Source organism: Eumetopias jubatus, unplaced genomic scaffold (genome assembly GCF_037043125.1).
Source record: "Eumetopias jubatus isolate StellerSeaLion01/CBP00866 unplaced genomic scaffold, mEumJub1_p1.0 scaffold_1, whole genome shotgun sequence".
NCBI classification, from domain to species: Eukaryota; Metazoa; Chordata; class Mammalia; order Carnivora; family Otariidae; genus Eumetopias; species Eumetopias jubatus.
In genome coordinates this window covers 88,889,335-88,914,338 of record NW_028274807.1, presented here as the reverse complement: position 1 = coordinate 88,914,338, position 25,004 = coordinate 88,889,335, and the positions used below count along the sequence as shown (strand labels likewise).

The 25,004-nt window shown below is 35.4% G+C and overlaps 1 protein-coding gene across 2 annotated transcripts in view; it reads left to right on the top strand.

Annotated features, from left to right (window-relative positions):
• The window catches only part of NAALADL2 (N-acetylated alpha-linked acidic dipeptidase like 2), a 690,507-nt gene extending 680,835 nt beyond the window's left edge, over positions 1-9,672 (top strand). For both annotated transcript variants that reach the window (XM_028101069.2, XM_088019029.1), the window contains one exon: positions 9,474-9,672. In XM_028101069.2, coding sequence (XP_027956870.2) covers positions 9,474-9,672 — 199 coding nt within the window. The remainder of the gene's footprint in view (positions 1-9,473) is intronic.
• The last annotated feature ends 15,332 nt before the right edge of the window (positions 9,673-25,004 follow it).

The window sequence follows — 25,004 nt, the reverse complement described above, 5'->3', positions numbered from 1 at the left end:
TGATTGGTGTACAAATGCACAAGGACTTTGAGTTGGGTACCTGTGGACCATTTTCAACCCTGACACCCATGACTAAGAGTGCAAATGAATACATCTTTTCAACTTCCCTAAGCAAAGAATAGATATTTCTACTATTTATACACAATGTGTATTTTTTTTACATCAACTTCAACATAATAGAAATTTGCCTATCCAGTACTTACATTTTGAAAACAATTAATAGGACTGCAAAATTAGGTGATTTTAGTTTTTTTTTTTAATTTGCATAGTAAACTGTATATGGATCCATTTGTTTACAGGTACAAACCACGGCATTTTATTTCCTTATACTAGCAAAAATAGTTACAGACAGTAATACTCATGTAAATTGTGAACAAATTTACACAGCTGAGGAATAGCACCAGAGTTCCTTTAAAACATTATTTTTTGTCACATTTACAAAGTGAATGTTTAGTAAGTTAACGTGTAACAATTCTGTAAAATGTGAAAGGTAATCCTCCTACTTTTTTAGAGTAATTTTACGTCAAAACATTAATTCCTTCATTAAATACTTTCAACCTTTGTGATCAACATTCATAGCTTCAGATAGTCACTCTACTTAGTTTTTTTTTCTAGCTAAAGTTAAACACTTTATTGTTCTGTTAATTTCTACGTTTTCAAGTCATCTCAAATAAAATACTTGTTATTTAAAGAAGGCCATGCATTTTTTAGCTCAAAGAAGTTATTTTCAAACATCAACTAAGTAAATTATGTAAATCTTCAGGTTAAAAAAATATCTATAGTTATTAAGGAAAATATGTATGTGTTTTTAATAACTATATAATTAATAAGTATTGTATTTCTGGATACATTTGATGGAAAGTAGCATAAAACCCTACACAAAGTAGTAACATATCTTGACTCACATAATTGGAAAGTCAAGAGAAAAAGCAGATTTTAGGTTCAGCATCTCTATCATATGACCAGGGAATATGTTTCTGTCTGTCAGCTCTGCTTGCATGGTATCATGTCAAAGCTGATTTTCCTCCTGTTGGAAAAAGTGGATGTACCATTTTCAGATTTCATATCCATAACCCATACTATTCAAAAGCAGACAAGGGATTAACTTTTAGTGGTTCTCTCAAAAAAGCAAGGAACCACTGCCCTTAGAGTCCTGCAGAAAGTCTCCCTTCAAATTCAATTCCCAACATATGCCCATTGTTGAAATAATCCATTTGATTAAGCAATTACCTTATGCTGAATTGATTAGGACTATGTTATCTGAATCAATATCATGGTGATTGGAATCAGATGAGCCAAGTTTAACTGATACTATCAGGATCTACCCCTGGAGATTTTCCCACAAACCATAAGACATGTGGTGAAGTCTACATAGAATATTTATAGAAATTGTACTATATCCCCATAAAAAGTATATGACATAGAGAGATAAGATACACAAAAACATTTATAGCAAAGCCAATATTTTCTAATAGTCTAAGATATATATGTATATGTACACATATACATAAAATAAGGTGAAAAGTTTTTTAAAATATGAAATTGAATAATCTCATACCATAGAATGCATTCTAAATGCATTATGTAGGCAATACATTAAAATAATAATTTATTCATTATGTGCTTAGCTTTCAACATAGACTGTAAACTCTTTTCTATCCTTGAGCGTCTAACACAGCAACTTACTCATATTAAATGTTAAATAAGAGCTGTTGAGTAGAATAAGCAAAAAGATCAATATTGGCTCAATTACTCACTTTGTTTAAATAGACACAGCCTAAATTATAAACTTTTGCCTTTAGAGTGAACTTTTCAAAACAAATAGGTCACATCCCTTTCACTATTGGAATAAAAAAATGAAGAAAAACCTGAATTACTTATTTTTTTTGGTTTTGTGGTCTCAGCATTGCTGTTTACTAAAGGTAATGAAGGTAAGGAAAGAATAATGGAGAAAGGGAAAATGCAAATATTTGGAGTATAGATTAAAGGAAATGTATTGTTATATTAACTGACAAGAGCCTATAGGGCATTCAAATGAAATTGTCCTTGGAGGGTGCTGATGAGAGAAACTCATCAGTTCTCAATAAGTTAAGAAAGAAAAGTCACCTAAATATTGAGGTCTAAGCCATTCATACAGGTGAAAGTGAGATGGAAAGAAAAAAACAGTGATGAAGTTAAGACAAGAAAAAAATTACGTGAGTGTGGGAAGGTGCTAAGGATGTGTTAATCTTTGATTTCTCGGACCCCTTTTGATTCAATAGGAAATTCTGGAGTGCAAAAATATAATTTTTCGTTATTGGTAAGCCATTAAGCACTGCACCATTCAAGGGAGTCTTCCTTGAATATCTTAAAAGATATCCTCTTCTCAGTGAACTTCTCTTGAGAAATAATACAGCTAGATGGACTGAGAAGTCTTGAGACATAGAATACGGTTAAGTCATTCTACTGTTCTCTGCTGTCTTTTATATGTAATTTTAATGCAAACAGAAATATTTTTGTTCATTTCTTGGGCTGTACCTCAGCAAGATGATCCATATTAAAACAAAACAAAATAAAACAAAAAACAAACCAAAAACAAAAAGCAGTATGCTATAACGATTAACTTATTTTTTGTTTAGTGGAAAAATCTCACCTGATACTCCAGATTTTAAAACTTCAAACAAATGAACACAGGTATCCTAATTTTGTAATGCATACATCATGGGGATTGTTTCGCATGATTTTTCAACGGTGTCTTCCAAATGCAGCTAGTCACTTAAAAAACTGTCAAATCCACAGCATACATTGTACTCTGTCAATGTTATTAAGAGAGAATAGAGACCTGATTTCTATAGCAACATTAACCTTTCCCTTCCCACAGGGAAGTAAAACACTACAACTCATATCTATCAATCATTTATTGCCCCATTGAAAATCACCCCCAAATTTAGTAGCTTAAAACAACTATTTATTTTGTCTGTAATTCTTCAATATGGCCACCTAGGCTGGACTCACCTGGGTTATTCTGATCTGGGCCAGGCTGGGTATCTCTCGGCTATGTTTATGTCTGCAACCAGTGCTTTGGCTACCAACTTGGCTGGGGGCTAGCTAGTATATATAGGAGGGCCTCACTCAGCTGAACAGCTCCTCTCTCTCTATGTGTTCTCTTTTTTTCCAGCAGGCTAACAGGATCATTCACATGGTGGTTTGGCAGGGTTCCAGAGAGAGGAAGCATGCAAGACCTTCTAAGGCATAGGCTCACCTCATAAGCCATATTCTACTGGTCAAAGCAAATATTAAGGCCAAACCAGAATCAGTAGGCAAGGGAATAGACTCCATTTGTTGAGGGATTGGAGCTACAGTCATATTTTGAGGAGGCCTGCATAGAAGGAGGGAAAATAATGACAGCCATTTTTATAAACAATCTACACATGTTATTTCATTCTCAGTTGTCTACGGAGTGAGTTTGTGGCTTGGCAATATCACAGTGGTCTTAATTCTCATTCTGCTCTTGCAAGTATAGACCAAATTCAAATTTAATTGAGAAGATACTTGTACTATAAGTAGTGCAGCCATGCAGTTTGTGAATTGTCGTGGACGTAGTATCCAAGTCAAATGGTGTTTCCTAATGTTGATATACCTACCGCAATCCACTGTTAACTATGGAGTACAGTTAGTATAATCCTTAAAATTAGCCACGATTATAACTATTGAGCTGGCCTTTTGTCTCTGCATGCAGCATGTATGCCTAATCAATTTTGAAAGACATGGTTTATTATTTACTGTGATTTCATTTCGGAATTTCTCAACATGAAGTATAATGAATGTTAACTCAAGTTTAAGATGGGTGGCATCCTATGCCCATTTATGAATATAAGAAGGAACATTTGAAAGAGAATCATCATTTCCATCATTAATTTGCTAATTCACACACAAGGAAATGACTCATGAAGACTTTAGCTCACTTTGTTTCAAAATTCATTTTCTTCAGTTTTCCTTTGCCTAAGCTGAACGGGAAAGATTTGTCAGTTGAGTAAAGATGCTTCATCTCCTTCACTGATGCTGTGGGAGTTATTAATTAGGTTTCTGAGTTTGGCACTGCTCTTTCCTGGTCACCGTGATGTGTCATTGAAACAGACCCATTAAGATGAGTGATGTGTGTTGTAATTTCATTAATGTCATCAATAATGTATTCCATTTTCCTTTTAGTAGTCTCTTTGTGTTGTGTGTGGGTCAGGATGACTGTATGAATTACATTTATAAGATCCAAATTGTTACAGATGAGGGAAGATAGACATGAGGGTGGAATTAATGTTATTTTAAACACGATAACTACAAAAACGATTTCAATTAAATAATATTTTAATTAGGTCTGATGTCTCTACATGCCATACTGAGATGCATGTTGTGTGTATGCAAATAGGATGGTGATTTATTGAATTAATAACACAGTCCGTTCTCTCTACAAGGAAACTTTCTGAATTGGACTACACAGGTGTGTGTGAGCGGGAATGGTTCATTAAGGTATATAATTCCTTGTGATTGTAAAAGGCAGACTCTTGACATGGAATCTCTTCAAGTGTATTTTTTTACTTTCTTTTCACCCTACTTTCCTGCCAGACATGAGCCTTTTGACTGGGTATTTGCCAATTCCCAGTCTACCCTAAGCTGAAAAATATGACCCATCACTGAGAAAGCAAGACATATTTGAGTACTTTGATATAGTATATATTGTTGAAATCTTTTAACTCCATTTAACTGAGGTTTAATTCTGATGACATAAATGGGAATACAAAGAGCTTTTGGCTTAGAAGCTTCCATCGAATCATTGATCTAATTTGAAATATTTTCAAAGGCAAGAATCATTTGCATATTAAAAAAATGGTACAGTAGTTTTGCCCTCTAAGGATGATCCTGGAGTACTTAGAGTTAATGACTGAAGATGTAAGAAAGTTCTCAGAACTAAGAAATGTATGGAAATGTATGTTATGAAATGTAAAAACATGGCTGGGTTTTGGTTTTTGTCTTCCATTCAAATATTAAAACTAAAATACTATGAAGGTACTTTTTTGAAAAAGGGCTCCAAATACAGAAATTTATTTTATATAAGTAAGAAGCTAAATGGTACACATTTAGTACACAAAAGAAAAATAGGAAAAGATGAGCTACTTCTGGAAATCAGTAGGAGAAATTTTTCTTCTCATGAAAATTTAAAGAAGATATTTTTGTTATCCTTAATTTGTTTATAAGATAAAGCAATCTATCCAGGTTAAAAACAAAACAAAACAAAACAAAACTTCTATCACAATAAGGATCAACTAACTCAAGTAATACCAGCAACTCCCTAAAATGAAAGTTTTCTCTTACATTATGATGAAAAAATCTGGTCACTTATCTTCAAGTAGAATCTCAATATCTGTAGTTTTATGCTGATTTGTATCCAATTTGGGTAGAAATGGATATGAGTGTTTATCTTACATAATAGCTTGCCACAGCTTACTACTTGAATCATGTAGCATATGGAAAATGTGTTTATCTCCTTGTGGACTTTCACAAACGAAAAAAGGATCCATTTCTATTCACACGGCTTGTTTACAGTCATTATAAAAGTATGTTATTGTGTTGCTTACTACTTAGAAAAAGCAAATGTTGGTGCACTACAGACTCTATTGCATTGGTCTTTAAGAAGTATATGTATTGCTTTCCAGTTTAAAAAAAAAGAGAGATTATATTTCTTGTGTTTTAGACCTAAACATTTTTTTAAGGATCTATTTTTAGTCTTCTACCTTATCACTCTTCTAGATACTTTATAGTAGTTATACTGAAATTTTACATATATATATATTAGAAATTGTGCTCATGCTTAAATTAATTGTCATTGAGGGATTAATCTTGTAACCTTTTATGAGCATGTTTTATTAATATCTTATCATTAAATTTAATATTACTAATATTTAACATTTAATAACCATAGAATGTATATGTAGGAATGTATTTTGTGCCAGTGGGCTTTGAAAATGTGGAAAGGTCACTATACTAGTAAAAAAATTATTAAACATACTCCCCATAATATATTAATTGCACTCATTCCCTTCATTTAAGAGGCAGTTCTGGATAACCAAGTTTATAATACTTTTGTTTGTCAGCATGCTTAACAATATGCCTTCCAGGAATGGAAGTATTTGGTACAGCTTTTCAAAAGATCTGTTGCACTCTTACATTCTGGAAATATATTTGCTGTGAAATGATTTATAATTAAACAGAAAACTGATAAAGTAGAAGGAGAGAATTTAAAACTATAACTATTATACTAATTTAGTTATTCTTATTGGTAAAGCAGTATAAGTTGTCTATAAGAGTACCTTTTAACTGATTGAATAATTAAAGTATATTTTAAACTGTTTTTACTTCAAAAGATCTTAATTATTAAATCATTTTCCTTTCATATATATATATATATTTGTTTGTTTAAATGGCTCACTATGAATTTAAACATTTGGTAGGTATCCTGACACTAAAAATCCACTCTTTTTTTAAAAATGGCAATTGAAAAAGATTATGTAAAGTTGAAAAAAGTAACTTTTATATAGGCTATGTCAGGTAGGAGAATATATGTGACTATCTGAAGCAGTTTTATTTCCATTTGGAAAAATTCCATGGTGGTATCAAGGTTCCTTTGTATTATTTGGTTTCTTTTATTTCCCACCCCCCCTTAATGATGTAAAACTAGTAAAACTAATATTTAGGGAAATTGTCTTTAGGTATTTCACTAATTCTCACTATTTTAAGTTATTTTAATAAAATCAAAACTTACACATAGAAACATGTACATACGGATACTGTACGTATGTACATGTATAATGTACAAACATCAATTAAATAAATTATGTAAATTATGTAATTAAATCACCATGACTGAAGATCTCCTATGTTCACAACACTAAATGAGACCCCATAAAGAAGTAAACCTGGTGTGTAAAGCAATGACATCCTGGCATATCCTTTAAAATATAGGGTACAGGGTCCCACCGCAGAGAAGAAAAGACCCTGAAAAGATGGGGAAGTCAGTATCACCAGAGACCAGTTAGATACATAAGGAAAAGAGATGGCTTGCAGGGTTCTGGCGTGAGTGATTAGGTAGATTCGGTACACCACAGAGTACAAAGTGGGAAGTTTAGGAGAAGCTGAGATAGAGGAGTTAGGATGAGATAGGAAACAAGAATTCAGAACTCTCTATAAATGGAGGTTAGTTTCAGGGAAAGTATAAATTAGTTAAATCTGTACCATAGCCCTCACTTCATCTTCTCAAAATTAACCATCACTGTGTAACTCACATCTTTGTCCCCTTTCCTCTGGACTAAGTGGTTCTCCAGGCTTTGTATTACAAAGTGGTCATGCCAAATAAAATCTCATAACCTTTCTCTTTTGCTTAAAACCTTTCACCAGTTTCTTATGCCTGTAAGAAAAAGTGTGATTTCCTCCACTTGGTATGGAAGGGCCCCTAGGATGGCTCCCCCAGCTCTCCTACAGCTGCCCCTGCTGGCCTTGCACATTGTTCGTACAGAAACTCTGGCATTGATCCACTGGGCAGACCAAGCTATTTTAGAAATGTGTGCCTTTGCATCCCTCCTGCATAGGGTGCTGTCTCTGCTTTCCACCTTGTTTCCTTTCCTAAACCTTTGTAACCGGTGACTCAAGAAGACATTCAAATATTCTCTATTATGAACTTTTTTCTGACCCTTTTCAATGGCAATACTTCATCTGTTATTGCTACACCTTTCATTTTTAATTTGACAGACAATGGTATTTTAATTATTTATATCTGCCTCTCTCATTAGACCATGGAATTTCAGTTAATTTGGGCTGGGAAAAAGTCAAATGATGTAATAATCCATACTTTTCTGCCAAAATGCGTCTCTTTCTATCAATGATAAAAAGGAGCACTTTAGATTTGCCCAAGGCCAAATTCTTCTTTCCAAGAAATTTGGATAAATTTCAGGGCACCATTTAATATACACTCCACACTTATAAGAAGATAGTATTCTAAATATCAAATATATACAAAAGAAGAGAGAACGTATAACGCATTCTATTATCCAATTTCAACAATTTTTAACTAATGGTCAATCTTGTTCCATCCATACCATCCATGGCTCTACTCCCCTTTCTTCTCCCAAATGTTCTGAAGCAAAATCCTAGACATGATACAACATTTCATTTGCAAATATTACTATACGTATTTATAGAAAATAAGGACACTTTTTGAAACCACACTGATGATACCATCATCACACCTAAAATATTAACAATTCCTTAATATTAACAAATCTCCAATTAGTATTCAATTTTGCACTGCTTCTCATTTTTTAAACAGTTTGTTTGAATAAAAACCTGGTAAAGTCTCTACTTCATGACTGGTTGATATGTTTCTTTTGGTCTAAAGCAGTTGTCCATCGGGGCAATTTTGCCCTGTAAGGGACAATTTTGGCAGTCTGGAGACATTTTTCGTTTTCACAACTGCAATGGACTGAATGTTTGTATCCTCCCCAAAATACATGAGTTAAAACCCTAACCCCAATGTGATGGTATTTGTAGGTGGGATCTTTGGGAGCTAATTAAGGTTGGGTGCGTTCATGCAGGTGGGGCCCTCATAATGGGACAAATGCTTTCATAAAAAGAGAAGACACAGGATCTCTCTCTCTCTCCGTGTATGTGCACCAGGGAAGGACTTGTGAAAACGGAAACAGGAAGAAGACGCCAACCAAGATCCCAGCCGTGCTGGCACCTTGGTCTCAGACATCCAGCCTCAGAACTGTGAGAAATAAACCTTTGTTGGTCAAGCCACTCAGTGTATGGTATTCTGTTATAGCAGCCCAAATTCACTGACACAACTAAAGGGGAGTGCTGCTGGTATCTAGTGGCTAAAGGCCAGGGATACTGCTAAACATCCTGCAATGCATAGGACAGCTACACAATAAAGAATCACCCAGCCCCAAATGTCAAGAGCCCGAGGTTGACAAACCCTAGTCTGGAGGTTTTCCTTCACCTATTTTTTTACTGCAGTTATTTGTTGTATAAGCTGGATCGTTTGTCCTACAGAGTTCCGCAGAGTTCACATTTGCTAATAGCACATCGTTTTATCATTTAAGGTATTTCTCTGTCTCCTGTATTTATTGGCAATTAGATTTAGAAGCTTCATCAGATTCAGATTCAACTTTTTTAGCAAAACTACTTTATTCTATTTCATAAATAGTATTGTACACTTCTATGAGGGGGCATATAATGTCTAACGATCTCTCATCACTATAGGAAGCTTCACGATCGATGTCTGTATCCATTAATTCATTAGAAGTTGAAAAAATGATGATAAATGTATTTTTATAATTTCTTCATTTACTGCAAATGTGACTGTTCCTTGGAAATAGTTATTACAATGTTCGATATGAAAAGACTATTGTGCCTAGGACATTTACACATTCCTTATTTCTTTATAGAAATATCCTGTACCACCTTGATGAGAAGACAAGCCAGTTTTCAATCCTCCTGGAGGCACAGGAGCGCTGCAAGTTACTTGCCTCAAATGAGACCCTTCAAGAAGCCCTGTCAGAGGTGTTGAAGAGCATTAATTCAGCTCAGGTTTACTTCAAAGCAGGACTTGATGTGTTCGAGAGTGTCTTGGTTGCAAAGAACTGAGAAAACTCTCAGCATTTTAAAAAGTTTGTTTACAATTCCTCAAGCAAAAGCTCTAATCTAACAGGATTTTCTGACATTGAAGACTTTCCCCCCAGTCACTTTTTATACAAGTCTAAAGCTATTATGACATTGTGTTTTTAAATGTACATATAAAAGAGCATTTTGCACATTTAATATTTTCTTATATCGACATCTCTGAATATGTCAAAGCAAGTTATTGAAATAATCCTTAAGATTTATCTATTAAAAGGAATCTGCTGTATTTTTATATATATAAAATATGTGGGGGGAAAAGTTCCAAGAAGTTCTGGACAATCTTCACTCCTAGGGATAAAACATATAGGAACGGAAGTTATTCCCTATGTTACAGCTTTTAATGACCTAGTTTCTGTAGTAGATATGGAGAGTTGATATGGTTTCAGATTAACTTCACTCGTAAGTACTCAATATGAAGAATTCAAGTATTCTGACCAACTGATTGGTCGACCAAAACCACTTTGAATGTTTCTATTCTATGAAATGAAGTGCCTGTTCGTAATACAACTAGATATAGTAATACACTGGTTATGAAATTGTATTTTTTAAGTATTAATGAAAAAAAGAGCCATAAACATTCCAGGGGAATATCTCAAAGTAGTTGCACAAGAGCAATTTAAATGCAAATTTTTTCCTAACAACTTATAAGGTGACTAGCTTTGAAACCCCTAATTTGCCTCAGTTGATTTTGTACAAATTTCAGGAGTGATATATGTCTTAAGAGGGAGAAAATATTTCTGATTTCTTCTTCCGTTGGTTCTGTTGGAAGCACTGAAACTCAGCTATTCTGAAATGAAAGCATTTTGCATCACTCTTCCTTCTTGTATCTTTTCTGAAACTCCTTCTTGTAAGGCGGTTTTAACAGAATACCATGTAATTTCCACAGGAAAGTAGCAAAATTTCTCTTTGAAAACCCAAACTATCTTAAAAAGCATCAAATTGCTATTTCTGTCACTGACAAAAAGGACTTACAATGAAAGAAATAGTTGTTTGATCAATGAAAAACTTCTTAATTCTGTGAAGAAACTTTTGATATTTTTCCTTCTTTATCCTTCATTGTGACTAAGATGAAAGTAGCAGATATTCATGCTTCTAATTTTTGCAGAAAATACAGTGTTACTATAAGAGTGTGTCTTTCCCACACTTCAATTCTTCCCTCATGTGGAAAATGAAGTTTTTCATATTGACATTGTCATGAAATGGCCCCAGCATCCACTATTTCCCCCAAAGCCTAAAATTCTATTAGGTGACAGTTTAAACTTTGAGCTTTATCCTTAGAAATATTCTTCTGATATTGAATAAAGCAATTCACCTTAGGAGACATAGCCTCAGTATATTTTATGTGCATTGTCTCTACCTAACACAACACCCAGTCACACTTCCCTTTGTAGCTACTCCACCAGAGCGACATTACGGCCAATGCTTGTGTGTCGAAGTCTCCAGGTTTTATGGATAAGCATAAACCTACTCTTACTTTAAAGGAAAGCTATAGTTGAGGGGAAAGAATTAATCAGTACTGATTAATTGATTTATAAGGGTCAGCTGTTCCTATCATAAGTAATGTTGATATGCTCAAGGCAAAGAGGAGAATTGATGCAACTAGCTAGATAATTCGAACAGAAATCCATTTTCCTATGAATTACTTGTGTGTGCATATTTTTAAGTGACAAATGAAGCTACTTTACAATTTTTTTTAAAACCAATGTGCTTGTTTGAAAATATTTCCCATGTTGAGGAGTATCTACAAGGAAAAGCTAAGAGGACCAGTCTCCTGCGTGCCGCCGCCTCAGTGCCCTCACTTGCTCCGCAGAAATCAAGAGCAGAACAGAGGTGAGAAGACACATACAAACACCATTTGCAGCCAAATAAGAAAATGCTTTCTGCCAAAGGATCTTACATATTTAACCAAGCTTCAGTGTGTTTTTCCAGTTCTTCATTTAGAGTTGAAGTTAATTTAAAGCAAGCAACATTTTGGCTTTGAAGCTGAATTTAAAGCAAGCAAAAACAAGTAATTATTAGTTTGGTAGTTTATCATTTTAAAACAAAATCCTAAGGAAACTTACTCCCTTAGTCTGTAAGACTGTCGAAAGCACAAAATACACGTTTGTACTTTTTTGTCTAAAGATTGCCTACCTATGTAAACCACATTGCATAGATAAAAATCTCATATTATGTATTCTCCCTTCTAGATTATATGATATTTGTTATTTGAAAAAAAAAACTAAAGTTAACTATGTACTAGTGTGTTTTTGTTAGTCTATTTAAGAGATTATGTGAAGAAAGGAAATTATAGTTAAAACAGATGTCCACTAAATCTATAGATGCTGCTTTAGATCTTTGACTGCAACAAACCTCTTAACTAGAACATCACTGCTATGGGGTTCCTCTAAATTTATATCGTTTTAATTTTTTTCCCTAACAAATCCAAGTAAATAAAATCCTATGCAAGTTAATAACAACTGTTTTTGGTGAATTGATAGTAGGTTTAAACTGTTGTGGAGATATCTGGGTGCCTGCCTGGTACTTCTCACAATCCTTCATACATAGAATGGCGCCAGGGCATAATGAGTCACAAATGGTTATTCTCCCAAGAAAATGTGGCAGATGTTCACCACTTAAATTTGGGTTCAGGAAGGGTACACGTGGGCTACTGCCCTTTGCGGAAAAGCAGAGGTTCTGTAAAAAGAAAGCCTAAGCGACATTCTAGTCTAAGCCCTAGGAAATTACCTTCAGCCAGGGAAAGAAAGCATCATCACTCCCATCAGATGCAGTAAGTGAAGCCAAAGTGATTAGCAACATGGATATAGTCACAGGTTTAGTTCGTAGAAAAAACACTAAACTAAAAAGCACTGGAATTTTTCTCTGCTTTCTCATGCAATATACCCAACTCTCTCCCTGAGCTGCTAGGGTTACAAATGATTTTTTCCAGTGCATTCTATGTAACTAGCCATTTAACCAGAGGCTATATGGTGTGGAATCACTGCTTTTAATTAAGGCCTAGTTCATTCTCTAACTACACATGAAAAACAAAACTGTCTATCCCAGGGAACCCCTGTAAAAGACACCAAGGCTGGGTACTTTGGGGAAATGGGGAGAGTCTCTACATGACAACAGAAGTCAGAAAGGAGGGCATTGAGGAAAATGCTTTTCTGAGAGGACTTTTTAGCTCTATATTAATTCAGCAATCTAAATCAGTGTTTCCCAAAATGTGGATTTGGAGGAGGGAGGCCTAGGAATACTCATCCTTAGCAAGATGGCCCGGATAATACTTAAGTACACTGAAATTTAAGAGTTTCTAATCTACACTGATCCTGGCTCTTGAGAAAACATTACTTGGTAATATATGCAAATAAAATAAAGAGTCACAATAACAGAAAGGACCCAAAACTCTGCTATTAATGGCACCATTAGAAGAAAAGAGACAGAGAGAAACCATTGCATCTCTCAAAAAAGGATACAGACACAGCTAACATCTGTGCCTACTACATGTCAGGCAGTATTATAGACTTTTTCACAGATGTGTTTCTTCTACTTGAACCCCCACAATAACCCATTTTAAAAATGAAGACATTTGGTTGAGGGACTTGTCCAAAATCCCACAACTAAAAAAAAATGGCTGAGGTGTCTCCCTGCTGGGCTCTCTGGTATGCAGTCCTGTGTTCCTCACACTGAGTGCTGCAGAAAACATCAAAAGAATCTGTTGGTTATAGAACGTGATGTAACTGAAAATTTTAAGGTATTTCTGCACAACTGATCAGACTGTGTAGTCTGCCGCTTTACTGGTTCAATTAAAGAATTTGAAGAAACAAATTACATCATTCCTTACAATGTTTGCCCACCCTAGCAATGGTGGGCGTGTATAGGTAAATTAGAAGCTATCTATAAAAGCATTAAAAATAAGTGTACACCATTGTAAAATATCATGGTACTAGATGAAACAACATAAAAAGATATGAGAAGCCACATATTTCACAATTTCCTCCTCAAAATGCCTGTATAATTTCACTGAGGAAAAAAAAAATGAGCAGGTGCTGGGATTTACAGCCACAGTTTTATATCATCCTTAAAGAGTCAGAAAAACTAATTGATTTTTTAAAATAAATACATATATGGCATACAGTACATTTCCCCATTGAAAAAATAGGTGCATGAAAATAAACAATGAATGATCTGTTACCATCTGCCTAATAATGAATCAGCAACTTTGCCTCAAATGAAAAACTATAATTATTTGCACAATAAATTGGTAGACCTAGCCAAAAATGTTCTCAAGAGACATTCTGTGGAATGTGTAATTAATTACTCCAAATATTAATCTTTCTCTGAGGGTAGCACCTTGTCATCTCATTGGTTTAATAGGCTATTTAAATGTGCCTTAGCCACACGTTCTCCTAGTAGAAAAGAATTATTTTAAACTGCCAATCCATGCGTTGAGCGGAAGGGAAATGGATCCACATATTCCAATAAATATATCAGCAACATAACTGTTCCATCACAAGATCATGGATGTAACCCAAGGGAAAGCTAAACAAACAATGTGATATTTAAGAAAAGAAATACTCTGCCTGCTAGTGAATCTGTATTTCTTGCATAAATTTAAATTGCAGGCTTAAAAAAGCCTCAGAATCTGCTATTCCGAAAGATGTTTTAAAACTTCACAGAGTTCTAGGCACCCCATCAAGTACAAATACTTTTCAGTTAAGTGAGTTTGTTTTATGCAATTCAGAATTACAAGTGACAAGAACTTGAAAAGACAATTGCAAAAAAAATCTTTAAAAAATGTAGCCTTGGGGCACCTGGGTGGCTCAGTCGTTAAGCATCTGCCTTTGGCTCAGGTCATGATCCTGGGGTCCTGGGATCGAGCCCTGCATCAGGCTCCCTGCTCAGCCAGAAGCCTGCTTCTCCCTCTCCCACTCCCCCTGCTTGTGTTCCCTCTCTCGCTGTCTCTCTCTGTCAAATAAATAAATAAAATCTTTTAAATAAATAAATAAATAAAATAGCCTTTTCTGGTCATCACCATATCCACTCAATTTTCTGTTTTCTCTTTCTAGATATACTCTAGCAATGGGATTAGGCTTTTTTTTTTCCCCCTGAGAAAGTAATTTTAGGATCTATTCATCTCAACATATATTTATCTGTTAATCAGCCAGAGTTTTATTTCCATGATTCCTTTCCATTATCCTTTGAAGATATACACTGAAGTGCCTTTAGCATACCTGGGACTGCCAAGAATCTCAAGACCTTGCTTATTATGAGATGACATTTTTCTTAAAGACATTTATAATCTATATTCAGATTGTATCTAAATTTACAAAGCAAAGGATTAAATTGAGGCACTTTCAGATAGCATTCAAGAAAAAGGAGCTGCTTCAAATTTTAATATACTTCAGGTTAGATTATTTTGTGTTTGGATTATACAGTTATATAATTTTCTGTAACCAAAATGGTAATTTTGATGTTTTCAGCCAAAATCCAATCAATGAAGCCAAGGAAATGCATGGCTACTCTAATTTCTTAAGCAGGATTCTGTCAATAATTAATTCAGGAGCAGTAGATTCAGTGCCCACATCTAGACAATGCTTTAAGAAGCACAGAGCCTAACAGTATTCCATCTACTTCCTTTGATGTCACAAGCCCATAAGCACTGAGGTAGCTTTTCTCAGAAGGAAGCAGATTTTATTTCCCAGGGCCTAATTAATATGCACCACCTCAGTCCCCAGAGAACTACACAGGTGCCTGTACTATACCATATGTCATGTGCTATATTCCAGCAAGCTCAAGAGATTAATATACAATCATTATTATGAATTATGTTGCATTGAAGTTAATGTCGGTCTTTTGTTCTAATTAAAGTACAAACTTGGCATCTGAATAGAAGCTTAGCTAGAGAAGTGGAGTTAGAGTCTTTGTTTTAATGAACTACATATATTTTTCAATCAAAATGTGTAATTATTTAATTATCTGTTTTACTCAGTAAGTATATAATTCTTTCTTTAAAGAATCTTTGTTCAATATGCTACTATGCAGATGAACACTACCCGGAGTGTGTTTTATCTTTTGAAATTCTTAGCCATTGTCGAATCATGCTTTCATTATGTATGCAATACTGTTTTATTTATATTAATAATTATTATTTCTTTATCTTTACATCAAGCTGCTGCACATGGACCACCTTACTCTGAAAGTCAGAAATAAATGCGATTACAAAGACAGTTTTATCATATCTGTTTAATAAGAAACAAACACACAAGCAAACAAAATATTTTACTATACCATTGCAAATTATCTGCAGGAAGCAAAATACCCAGATGGTTAAGTGTAGCTCATATCCTTATATTCCAAAGATGTTATAGATAATTCCATTTAAAAGCTAAGATAGGACTCTATTAGGTGATTTAGGGTTTACATTTCACACAAAAACTTTAGTGGCAAATATATCCCGCACATTTTAACTTGCTACTTGGAGCATATGAATAGATTATATTCAGAAAAGAAAAAAAGATTTCTAGGACACTTTGAAGGGCTAGTTTGTTTTTGTAGACCTCTAGAAAATCAGCACATCATTTTGATAATAGTTTCACATATGTGTTTAAAATGTTAACATATGCCAGGTATTTTTAATCATGCCTTCAAGTGTAGCAATATTTAGATATATAAAACATTATAATAAATAAAATGTCTCAATTGTATCACAGTAAAAACAACATGGTTTTTAAGAATGGTGATGAGCAGGGAAAGATTTAGAAATTAACTTGGGATAAATTTGGAAGACAATCTCTCCAATTAAATTTGCTTTGATTAAAAACAAATCTCTCTCAAGGGGTATCTCAGTTACTAAATTGCACTAAACTGTTATAGTATTGAATATTGTTCAAAATAATTTGATTATCATTTGTGATTCAGAAATCTTTTCCTCATACAGAAATTTCATTGTCATTGTCTTTGCTGTGATTGATTTTTAATGACATTGATTTAAAGGCACATGTCTGTGATTTTTTAAATTACTATATAGGGTTGAATGTCTCATTTCTATAGTGTGTAGATGCCCACCAGGAACTTAGTGCTTTCTATATTTAACCCAAGTGTGATCTCTATTTATTTTACAACATTTTAATGTATTATTCCCATGACTCAATATGGAGCTTACAAGGGAAAGTATATTGTGATCTGGAGTGACAAAAAAATGGGTTGGAATACCACATCCATTAAGAATATGGATGAATATTTTATATTTCAGTTGCTTAAATATTTGCACATAATTGAAAACATAGTGCTATGAAATAAAGGCATCTTTCAAGAAATATGTTCTGATTCAGAAATGCAGTGAGTATGTGCAGTGAAATGGTAATGCTTAAAACACCCATTTAAAAATATTAAATACAGGTGAAAACCATTGCTATACTGTGTTTTGTTATGACAAGATATGTAGTATTTTAAATATGCAAAATGAATATTAGTTATTAGTGTATATTCTTAATGGATTAGTGTATATTCTTAATGGATATATTCTTAACTTTATGTAATGCATATCACACCCAAAGAGGAATAAGCCTTGCCCAGAGAACATTCTATAAGGCTTTATCATGTTCTTCTTTGCCTTCCATTCTTTTCTCAAACATGCAGTTCTCATAACAGGCCGTTTAGGTTTGCAGGTTGTGCCAAGTTTTAACATCAAGTAACAGTATTTCTATCAACTCCCATGCTGAAGAGTTTTGTTTCCTCAAATTAGCTCAAAAAAAGGCTGTCTGTTATTCATCACACAAAAAGTGTTCTCTGTTTGCATGACACAGATTTCACTCATTCATTCATCAAACATTGACAAAGAGCCTATTCTAGGCCCGGTGCTCTATTAAGTGCTAGAGATATAATGATAATTAGTACAATTTTACCTTCCAGGACTTCATAGGATATAACACTTCAGTTTAGCTAATGACAACACTAGATACAGAGGTACTCACACATGGTGTACAGCAAGGATATTGACAGAGCAGAGCACCATATGTTCAGGATACAAACCCATCTCAGTGGGCCTTTGCTGAGGCTCTTTAAGGAAAAGTGAGTTTCTCCAAAAGTCTTGCTAGTATTTATTGGGCGCTTACCATAGAGTTAGGTATAGATATAAAAATTCAGAAAAAAACAATCTGCAGAATAATATATTATTCTATCCATGAAGTAAAAATGTGCAAAATTATATATTATTCATGGATATGTATATATATATATATTCAAAGTATGAAAATACAGACTGAAAAAATAAATACCTAATTTAATGCATGGTAGTAGGTGGGAAACAAGTGCTAAAGATAGGGGTACAGAATACAACTTGACTGTAATGTTTTATTTCTTTTTTACAGAAAAAGGAATCTAAGCAATATAATAAAATAGCAAAGTAGTAGATTAGGTTATTATTCTAATTTCTTTACATCCTCCCTTGTCAGTTTGGACGGTGGATATATGTGCTTGTTATGAAATTCTTACTAGCTTTCTGGATTAAAAATAAAATCCTCAAAGGAACATAAACTCCCAATAAGATAGTCTGATCCTGGAGCCCACACTTAACAACCACGAACCTAACTAGCCTTTCTAAATGACACAATTTTATAAGCACAGTCCCTTTCCTCTCCTCCTTTCAACTATACTAATCTAACAAAGGCAGAGCATTCTTATAAGGCCTTCTGATATCCTAAATGCTCACAGACATAATTTCAGCAGTTATATTTTTTACCCATTTTTTTCTTCTTCAATGCTTCCCTATCTCAGTAAATACACCAGACTCTCTAATCAAAAAGTGGTAATCATTTTTGATCCTTTCATTTCTCTTCCTGCCTACATCCAGTCTATCAGATAATTGTGTTGGCTCTGCTACAAAATACAGCCCAAACCTGCACGCTTCTCCATCTCCACTGCTACCATCCTACTCCATGCCAGCATCTCCTGCCCCCTGCCCTGCACTAGCTGGTGTGAGTATTTCAAGCAAAGGGGATTTTATTTTATTATTATTTTTTAACGATTTTCTTTATTTCTGAGAGAGAGAGCGCGCACAAGCAGGGGGAGGGGCAGGCAGAGAGAGAGGGAGAAGCAGACTCCCTACTGAGCAGGGAGCCTGATGTGGGGCTCCATCCCAGGAGCCCGGGATCATGACCTGAGCTGCAGGCAGACGCTTAACCGACTGAGCCACTCAGGGGTCCCAACAAAGGGGATTTTAAGATAGGAAAATGGTTACAAAATTATTGCAAGGACTAGTGTAACCAAAAGGTGACGGTACTGCTTCTTAGAGATCAGTAGGTGAATGGGAGTCTTTCGACTGGAAGAATGTCACTAAGAGATCAGTAACTGCAGGAACTGCTACTGACCTCAGGGCTGGAGTAGCTTGAAGGAAGAAATCTGTGATAAACGAGGAGGCAACATTCTCCAGACAATTGGAAACTTGGTTGCGGCAGGTGGTGAAGCCACTGAGCACAGAGCTTAAAGAACAGCCACAAAGTTGATCTGAAGTCTAGGAGCCCACACACCCTCTGCCTCTCTTACCAGAAGCGTGGAAAAACAAAAATCTTCCATACTTTTTAGACTTCTACTCCCTTGCAAGGGCCTGTCACTGGCAAGGTCAAACTGGAATCCAGCCAGCAGAGGAGGCTCTGAAATGTGCGTTAATGCTTCTAGCCCCAGCATTATAGGGGCGTGTATGGGGGGAGGGGTTGGGTGTGGGACAGAGTCCACACAGACCATGGCTACCACAGTCTCCAAATGGGCCTCTATTTCTCTATGAATGAATAAGTGAATGACCTCTTTTATCCACATGTTTTAAGATTCCTTGAATTTTTCCCTAGTCAATGTATGTCACTTACCCACATGATCTCTAATAAAATAACTCAAAATGACTTCAGTGTAATATTCCTATACCATTCCATAACCAACAAAATGGCTAGCCCCAATACAGAGCTAAGAGAGCACAGACCTGAAAACACATAGCGACAGTGAAGCCTGAAGTCTTATAATGGAGGCTAAGAATGATAACAAGAGAGCAGAGAGTAAAAGTAATTAAATCTTGTGGAACCCAAGAAAGATTTCTCAGAAAAGGAAACATTGGAGTCTGAAGAGTGCATAGAAGTCCTTCAGAGGAGAGGAAGAATGGCATCGCCGAGAAAGGGAGCAGTGTATGCAAGTCACACAGGAGAGGAAGCACAAGGCATTCCCATAATTTTCTGCTTTGAGGGGTCTGGGTTTCCCCCCCCGCCCTCAACTTCAGTAGAGCTTATGATTTTTTATTGTGGTTTTTGTGCAAAGAACAACCTGCAGACTGCTTATTTATTACTTTAGACACCATTTGATTTTATAAAATCCCTAAGTTGGCTAATTTACATAAGGTACATACTGAACAGATTTCCATCAAGATACAGCAGGTGGTTTCCCATTATCTTCAGCATAAAATCCAATGCCTTAGGACAACAGCTGAGATCCTGCATGGCGACTCCCACTCCTACTGTTCTTCCTCTATTCTTGCCCCATCTCCTCCCACATCTCCTTTTCTACCCAAGCTGATGCGCCTGATGTTTCCCGTGTGTACCATCCTTTCTCATGTCTTAGTGACATTCTTCCAATCGAAAGACTCCCGTTCACCTACATATGATGCCCAACTCTTTTTTCCAAAATAAAGTCATCTTATTAATGAAGTCATCTCAACCTGATTTTCTTTGAAAAATTATTCAAAACTGCCTCATAGCACATGATTTTATCACATGGGGTTCTTATATTTCCTGGGATCTGATGAGTCAGTTCTTCGTGGATTCTGTGGGCCACTGTGAATTATGTCTCTGAGGTTGTCTTTGTCTGAGCAACTGGGAGTTGGTCTCTTTTTTTTCCCCAAAACAAAAACAAAAACAAAACAAAACAAAGTAAAAAAAAAAAAAAATACCACCAGATTCCTAGGCAAAACTGATACAAGGCCAGAAAGGTGGTGGTGATGGGTTGGGTGGGGGAAGGATGAAGTAAATGAACACTTTATTATTGCTTGCAGCTTCAGTTCCAAATCTTTTGCATTTAAGCTTCTTAGCTAGACTAAGGAAAAGTTCTTCATTTGATATGTTTTGGGCTGTCTGACCAAGGAGGCAGAAAGTTTTGCTCTATTTAATATTAAAAACCCGAACTACTTAATACTTGACTATTTGTGCCCTTCTCTGCTTACTTCAAATATGTCATAACCTCTTGCCTCCTTTCCCCTTTCTTCTCAGTGGATCATCTCACTTCTTCCTTCTTCAAACATAGAAACAGAACCATATTTCCATGCAAAGTCTCCTCCTTCCTTCCTACATGTTAGAGCAGTCTTGCATCTTCAATCTCATTTAAGAAAAGACAATATCAACAATAACAGCAAATATCAACAGCCTTTCTCAGATCTGTATCTCTCTTCAGGCACTTACCTTTGCCTCTCCCTCATAATTAAACTTTTTTTTTTTCAGAGTTGCTAAATACCACCGTCCCCTTCCCCCAATCTCCCAAGTATGCCTCATTCCTTGACAATCTGACGTTACTCCACTCAACATAATTTTAAATAGTCACAATGTAAGCCCTCTAAGCAAGGTGAACTGTAATTTATTGTACAAACCAGGACTCCTTTTAAAGAGTAAAAAGGATGCATTATGAATAATTATGCTCGGAAATCAGGCATCTGGAGTATCTGGTTCAGGAAATGTGATCAGTCTTTTACCTTTAAAGCACTGTGTGCGATGAATATGTTTCAATTCTCATCTTTTATGACTCCAATGATACTCAAGTCTTTTGACATTTCTACTTCCTTGGAATAATATTTTCCCTTGGCTTCCATGAGACAGCATTCATTAGCCTGTTTTTTGTTACTGTTGTTTGTTTGTTTCCATCTACTAAACTTTTTCTTTATTTCTGGGTTGCCCTCCTTTATTTAATATTAAGTGCTGCATTTCTGAAGGTTTATTCCCAGGTGCCCTTTTCTTCTCACAATACTTGGTAGAACATCTGGAGATATCTAAGCCCATATCTTTTAGGAAAGTTATTTATAAGCAACTAATAAATTTCTATCCCCAACCCAGATGTTGCCTGCTATCTCTAACCACAAATATCTTCCTCCTCACATCCTTAGCTGACCTCAAAAGCAGCTGAATTCAACTCATGAATACTCCTATCAGGATTTCTTGTTTGTCTAAGTGACTGGTCCCATTATCCATTCAATTTATAACTTAGAGGCATAGGATTCATCAGTGGCACCGCCTTTTCCCTCACCCACCCTCCCTCCAACCCAGTATCAAGTACTGGTGATTTTGTGTCTTAAATGTCTTAAAAATACACTTACTTCTGTTTCTCTAGCTTTTCATTCCACTTCCCAATCTTTCAAACTACTTGCTCTTTCATTTGGATCAGCACAGAAATCACCCAACTTGGAGCGCCGGGATGGCTCAGTCCATTAAGCAGCCAAGCTGCAGACTCCTGATTTTGGCTCAGGTCATGATCTCAGGGTTGTGAGATTGAGCCCCGCCCCCCCTAAGATTCTCTTTCTCCCCCTCTCCCTTTGCCCCCTCCCCGCCCACTCTGTGTGCATGCGCATGCGCTCTCTAAAAAAAAAAAAAATCACTCAGTCACCTTGCACAGACTCTTGCCCCACTCAAATTCATCCTTCTCATTGAATCCATAAACAACTATCGATCTATCATTTATCTATCTATCTATCATCTATCTATCCTATATTTGATTTGAAAAATGAACCAAGTCATTTTTATTACCCAGTCTTTGAACAGTTTCGAAGACCATTTTTGCAAGACCTAAAATTGACCCTTTGAGGAAATAAGACCACGGAAGAAAGGAGAAGTTTTGTTGAAGGCTGTGGATTCACTACAGATATTATTTCTCTCCTTCACCATTACTTTAAAACAATAGTTCAAAAAATATGTCTACAATAATAACCATTTACAGGTAAAGTAGAATCAGAGAATAAGAAGTTCCAACATTCCTCCCTGCTTCACCAAAATGATTCTTCTCTTAAGAAATTGAGAATTGGGACAGTTAATGTATATATTTGTATCTGAATGAAAAGATCTCTGCATTCTGGTATTTAATGATCCCGTAAAACAATGACTGATTTTTTTTATGTGCATACTTTAAGCAAAATAAGCCACTGCACACTGTACCTAAGATGAAAAGGGCTCACAATAAGATCTTTATCCACTCGTCCTTAGATATGGAGAGAAAACAAAGAATCACCGAACTGTTAAGAGAAGCCTAAAATAGCTAAAGAAATAAAAACCAACAAATGCCTAAAGAAAAAGAGAACTTCTCCAACTTTTAATCAATATATTATGATATATTTGAGAAGATGTTACCTTCATAAATGTATAATGGGGGAAATCAGGAGGCAAGAAAAATTCTTGAAAATTAAAATAGGATTATAAAAATAAAATAAATCATAAAATGAATATGAGAGGTCATTTTCTCAGGGAAAGAAGACCAAAAACATGATAGAGAAAAAAATATAGCAGAGAAGAAAAAAGATAATATCAAACCACGAAGTCCAACAACAATAATAAATAAATATATCAACTAATGCTTGCATCCATAAAGAATTAACTGTTTTGGAAATTATTCTCCCACTGTAAACAACTAGAAAACAGGATATACCATATGAAACAATCGTTTTGAGACATTAGACAATAAGCAACCACAAAATGAGATATCTGAGGGAAGTCAAACAAATAAGGTAAGCTCTATAATTGCCCCAGCTTACTGCCAAAAGGCAATTCCCAGGATATAATACAAAGGGAACGATAATAGAGAAGAGAATATTGGACAAATACAGCTTTCAATATCTGAGACATGAATCTTTGCCTGAATACTGACATTCTATATATTGGGTAGAATTCCACGTGGCTACTAAAAGAATCACCAGAAAACAGGAGGCTGAACAAGCTCTGGGATGGGAATAATGGACAGAAGTTGCAATGCTCAGGGACTTGGGTAGAATCTTCCAAAGTCCTCATTAGTAATGAGCAAAATGAATCCTAGGCCAAAAGCTGCTCTGGGCACTTCCAAACTAAACTAAAAGCAAGACTTGAAAGGATTAAACTAATCCAATGTAATTTAACTGCATGCTTGAACGAAGTACACTTTTTATTTTTTTTAAGATTTTATTTATTTATTTGAGAGAGAGAGAGAATGAGAGATAGAGAGCACGAGAGGGAAGAGGGTCAGAGGGAGAGACAGACTCCCTGCTGAACAGGGAGTCTGATGTGGGACTCCATCTTGGGACTCCAGGATCATGACCTGAGCCGAAGGCAGTCACTTAACCAACTGAGCCACCCAGGCGCCCTGAAGTACACTTTTTATTTTTATTTTTATTTTTTTTTTTAAAGATTTTTTTATTATTTGAGCGAGAGAGAATGAGAGATAGAGAGCACGAGAGGGAAGAGGGTCAGAGGGAGAAGCAGACTCCCCACTGAGCAGGAAGCCCGATGTGGGACTCGATCCTGGGACTCCAGGATCATGACCTGAGCCGAAGGCAGTTGCTTAACCAACTGAGCCACCCAGGCACCCTGAAGTACACTTTTTAAAAGAATACAAGAAAATCTACTACCTAACAATGTAAAAACGACAACGTGAAGCATCCAGTAAAAAATTGTGCGCACAGGAGCAGGAAAATATGACAACTAATTAGACGAAAACCAGTCAGTGGAAGGAAATTAGAAATAACAAAAGTTATGGAACTAGTAGATAATTATATAAAAATAGTTATCATAATATTCTCCATATGCTCAAAACTATAAAAGAAAATACAAAAATGATGAGGAGAGAAATGGAAGTTATTTTAAAAAACCTAAATAAAACTTCTAGAAATGTGGGGAAATAAAAATATATATACCCAAATGATTACCAGTAAATTATACACTGCAGAAGAAAAAAAAATCAATGAAATTAAAATCTTGCAAGACAATCTACTCAAATTAGAGACAACAAAGACTGTAAGAGAGAAATAAACAGAGCAGCAGTGACCTGTGGGTCAATGTCAAATTATCTAACATAATAGAATAGGAACAGGTGGTCCAGAAGGAGAAGAAAGACATGGGGAGCAGGTGAAGATGTTTTTGTAGAAATAATAAAATGACAAGCAAAAATTTATCAAATTTGATGAAAACTATAAACCTATAATTTCAAAAAGCTTAAGCAACCCACAAATGGGACAAACATACAAAAAAGCACACTAAGGTCCATCATAATCAAACTGGTGAAAACTAATGATAAAATATCTTAAAAGAAGTTGGAGGGAAGACACTAACACA